We start from the raw sequence: 3,827 nt of genomic DNA on the forward strand, positions 1-3,827 counted from the left end.
CTTAATACTTTGTTGATGTTGCCCTGCTGCTTTTTTTTAAGTGTCATGATTGCTAATACAGCAATATTTATAAACCTTATCCTATATTGTTTTGTATTGTTTATAATTGTTTTCTTGTGTGCTCATTTGCTTATGTATTTTGTAAGGCACTGCAGAACTCTTGTGGTGCCATATAATTAAAGGGTAACTATAATAATAGACCAGAGCATGATGGCTACTTATTTCATCTACTGTATGCATTAAGAAAATAAGACAGTTATTAACTTAAATGTGCACATTTTAAAATCACTTGTAAATATAATTATTTATCATATTATTTATCATATTATTTCATTAGGTATCCAAGTTATAAACAATGGAAGAATCAAACAAAACAACGGTCAAAGAATTTATACTGGTGGGATTTTCCGAACTCCACCAGTTTCAAATCTTACTTTTCATTGTTACACTACTGATGTTTATTACTAGTATCATGGGAAACTTTGCAGTCATTGTTCTTGTGAAGACTGGAACCTCACTTCATTGTCCAATGTATTATTTTATCTCTGTATTTGCAGCTATTGAAATTTTATACGTGTCTACTACCATTCCCAAACTTCTAGCGAATTTAATTGACAGTAGCAAGAAGAAGATCTCTTTTATTGGATGCTTTGCACAGTTATATATCTTCAATGCACTAGGGATAACAGAATGTTACTTGCTGGCAGTAATGGCTTTCGACAGAGATTTGGCAATTAATCATCCTTTAAGGTACTCATCAATCATGAATTATTTGTTTGTTTATCTTTCAGTGGTTCTGCCTTTCATCCTCAGTTGTATCATCATTTTATTTCCCACAATCTTCACAGCTGATTTAATATTCTGTGGACCTAATGAAATAAACCATTTTCTCTGTGATTTGGCCTCAGTACAGAACCTGGCTTGTTCTAATCCCATCATTAGTAACATAGCGACCAGTGTGGCAGCTTTTTTTGCAGGTCTTACTCCTTTCATTCTTATCATAGGATTCTTCATCCACATCATTATTACAATCACCAAAATTAAGAGCGTGGAAGGAAAATACAAAGCATTCTCCACTTGCTCTTCCCATCTAACAGTTTCCTGCCTCTACTATGGTACAGTCATCATTGTCTACATAAACCCAAAAGGCAGTCAGTATGACAAGTTTCTTGCTCTTATGTACACGGTTATTGTTCCTATGTTAAACCCTTTCATTTATACATTAAGAAACAAGGATGTCAAGGAAGCTATTTATAAGCTCATGTCACACAAATTAGAAGAATGATAATATCCAGGACACATTCATCTTCTTGAAGGCCTGATCTAGAGATCCTTGAAAGATGCATGTGGTGTTTCCATACTTGTATTTGGTGTTAGACACATCTCAACATTCGTTCAACCTAAAGTCTAGCACATAGATGAGCCCAGGGCAAAGATGTAGCAATCATTATCATCATCATGAATAACGAAAAAAATTGCAATGGTACAGTATATGTAGGTGCAAAATTGACATCTCAAACTTATGTATTTCAAGATCTATGTAACTCAAAATTACAGCAAGTATGCTTGCGGACTATTGCTAGTGCCTCAAGAGAGGTGTTCCATGTGGAAAACACATGAAAGTCTTTGAAAAGGTAATTTTTTCCAGAATAACTGTATTTGTGTACCATTTCATATATATGTACTGTATAATTGATGCAAGTCTACTTTGAAACTATAAACATTATAATTCACAAACCGTTGTATAATTTATTTATGAAATAAGAACTTTTTTAAACTTGAGAGAGCAATAAACCTGACCTGATTAAGCAAAATTTGTTATATTTTTGAAGTCGCTAATACTAGTATTAGTACTAATTATAAAAGATAACATAAAAAAAACTTAACCTCAAAAATTATGTAGAGCAGTGTTATTTAAATAATGAAAGATCTCTGTTTATAGTCTATTTACATGATGCAATGCAGATGGATATATTAAGGAGCACATGTACACATACTGTATATATTTATTTCAAAATGCCTTCAAATAAATGTAACATTTGTGTATTATTATTAGTAGAGATGTGCAGTTCTTTTTTGCTGAAAAACAAACACACACAAACTTTGGGGTTCTGAGTGAGATCAAGTATTGGCTCAGATCACTGTTGGGGATCCGAGTAGAACAAAGAACCAACTTGGGTCTGCTGTAAGTTTTGAACTCAAATTTAACAACAGAATCCCATTTTTGGATTGCAAGTAAACATGACCAAATTACATAATTCTCTGAGAACCGGACCCACCCAAACATTGCAGATACGAACTGGATCCGAGTTGGGCTCAGGTCTTCCCACCTGACTCAGATCTGAAAATGAGGTAGAATGTCATCAATCCTGCATCAGATTCTTGTGGATTTTGGATTACATATAAGTCCCTCCCCACGATGATTGGCGCCATTTGCTTCAGTCAAGCTGTGCTGTATGGGCTGTGCTGAATCTGTCCTCGGGCTGTGATATCCATCCAGGGGCTGTGCTATCCAGGAACTGTGCTATCCATCCAGGCACTGTGCTGTCTTTCCAGGGGATGTGCACTGAGGGCCTGATTCAGATGCACTCATGAGCACACAGCGCTCACCACCGGGTCAATGGTCCCTGACTGCGCATCCACCGACTCCGGTGTGCTCAGACCCATACTGCGATGGCAGCTCCATTGCAATGGGTCTCGCTACAAGATGGGGCAGCTGTTGATGTTGATTGACAGCTCGCCCAATTTTGTAGGCAGGGAGGGGGGTGGCTGCACAAACATAGGCATTCCCTTAGGAATGCCTGGCATTTGTGGGTGACCCTACTGACATCACTTGTGATGTCAGTAGTGGACTTCCTGCTCTATTAGAGCAGGAAGTCCACTCGGTTTGCGAGAGCAGAGACCCTACCACAGGGTCTCCTCGCAAGGCCAATGGTCGCTATAATCGCGACCATCGCCAAGCCACTCGCAGAAGCTGTGGGTGGTCACCCACACCTTAGCGAGTGGCCTGGAGGCCAAATAAAAATAAAAATCCCCACCCTGATTCAGAGCTAGCACTCGCAAACAGTGAGTGGCTCTGAATCAGGCCCTGAGTTCATTCAGGGGCTGTGCTGTCCATTCAGGGGCTGTGCTGTCCACTTGCTATTATGTGGCATATAAATGGTTAACCACTTCATATATTAGTATCATCGATAGTGCGGTCCATCCAGGGGCTGTGCTGTCCATCCAGGGGCTGTGCTGTCCACCCAGGGGCTGAGTTGTGTCCAGCCATGGGCTGTGCTGTGTTCTGTCCATAAACTCCAGTGGCTGCTCCTGTGCTCAGTGCTGTGCTGTGTTCATCCACTACTGTGCTGCCAACGAACCTTTCCAGTGCCCATCCGCTCAAGTGCTACCAATGCTCCTGTTCATGTCCATCCACTGCAGTGCTGACGATGCACCTGTCAGGTGTCCATCTGCTCCAGTGCTGCTGACACGCACCTGTCTGGTGTTCATTCACTCCAGCACTGCCAATGCACCTTTCCAGTGTCCATCCACACCTGTGCTGCCAACACACCTGTCCAGTGTCCATCCACTCCATTGCTACCAATGTACCTTTCCAGTGTCCACCTGATCCAGTGTTGCCGATGCACCTGTCACGTGTCCATCCACTCCAGTGCTGCTGATGCACCTGTCCAGTGTTCATCCGCTCCAGTATTGCTGAATCACCTGTCCAGTGTCCATCTGCTCCAGTACTGCAGATGCACCAGTCTGGTGTCCATCTGCTCCAGTTCTGCTGCACCTGTCTGGTGTCCATCTGCTCAAGTGCTGTTGATACACCATTTCAGTGT

The 3,827-nt window shown here is 41.2% G+C and overlaps 1 protein-coding gene across 1 annotated transcript; it reads left to right on the forward strand.

Annotated features, from left to right (window-relative positions):
* The first annotated feature begins 355 nt into the window (after nt 1-355).
* On the forward strand, nt 356-1,285 carry LOC148481264 (olfactory receptor 1M1-like). The gene has a single exon (XM_088453722.1). It carries the CDS (start codon nt 356-358, stop codon nt 1,283-1,285), a length of 930 nt encoding a protein of 309 aa, XP_088309848.1.
* Nucleotides 1,286-3,827: the final 2,542 nt, after the last annotated feature.

This window comes from Taudactylus pleione, unplaced genomic scaffold, assembly GCF_031769625.1.
Source record: "Taudactylus pleione unplaced genomic scaffold, aTauple2 ptg000587l, whole genome shotgun sequence".
Classification (NCBI taxonomy): Eukaryota; Metazoa; Chordata; class Amphibia; order Anura; family Myobatrachidae; genus Taudactylus; species Taudactylus pleione.

Excerpts from the sequence above, each read along its gene's own strand:
- LOC148481264 (XM_088453722.1), top strand. The coding sequence starts at position 356 with ATGGAAGAATCAAACAAAACAACGGTCAAAGAATTTATACTGGTGGGA.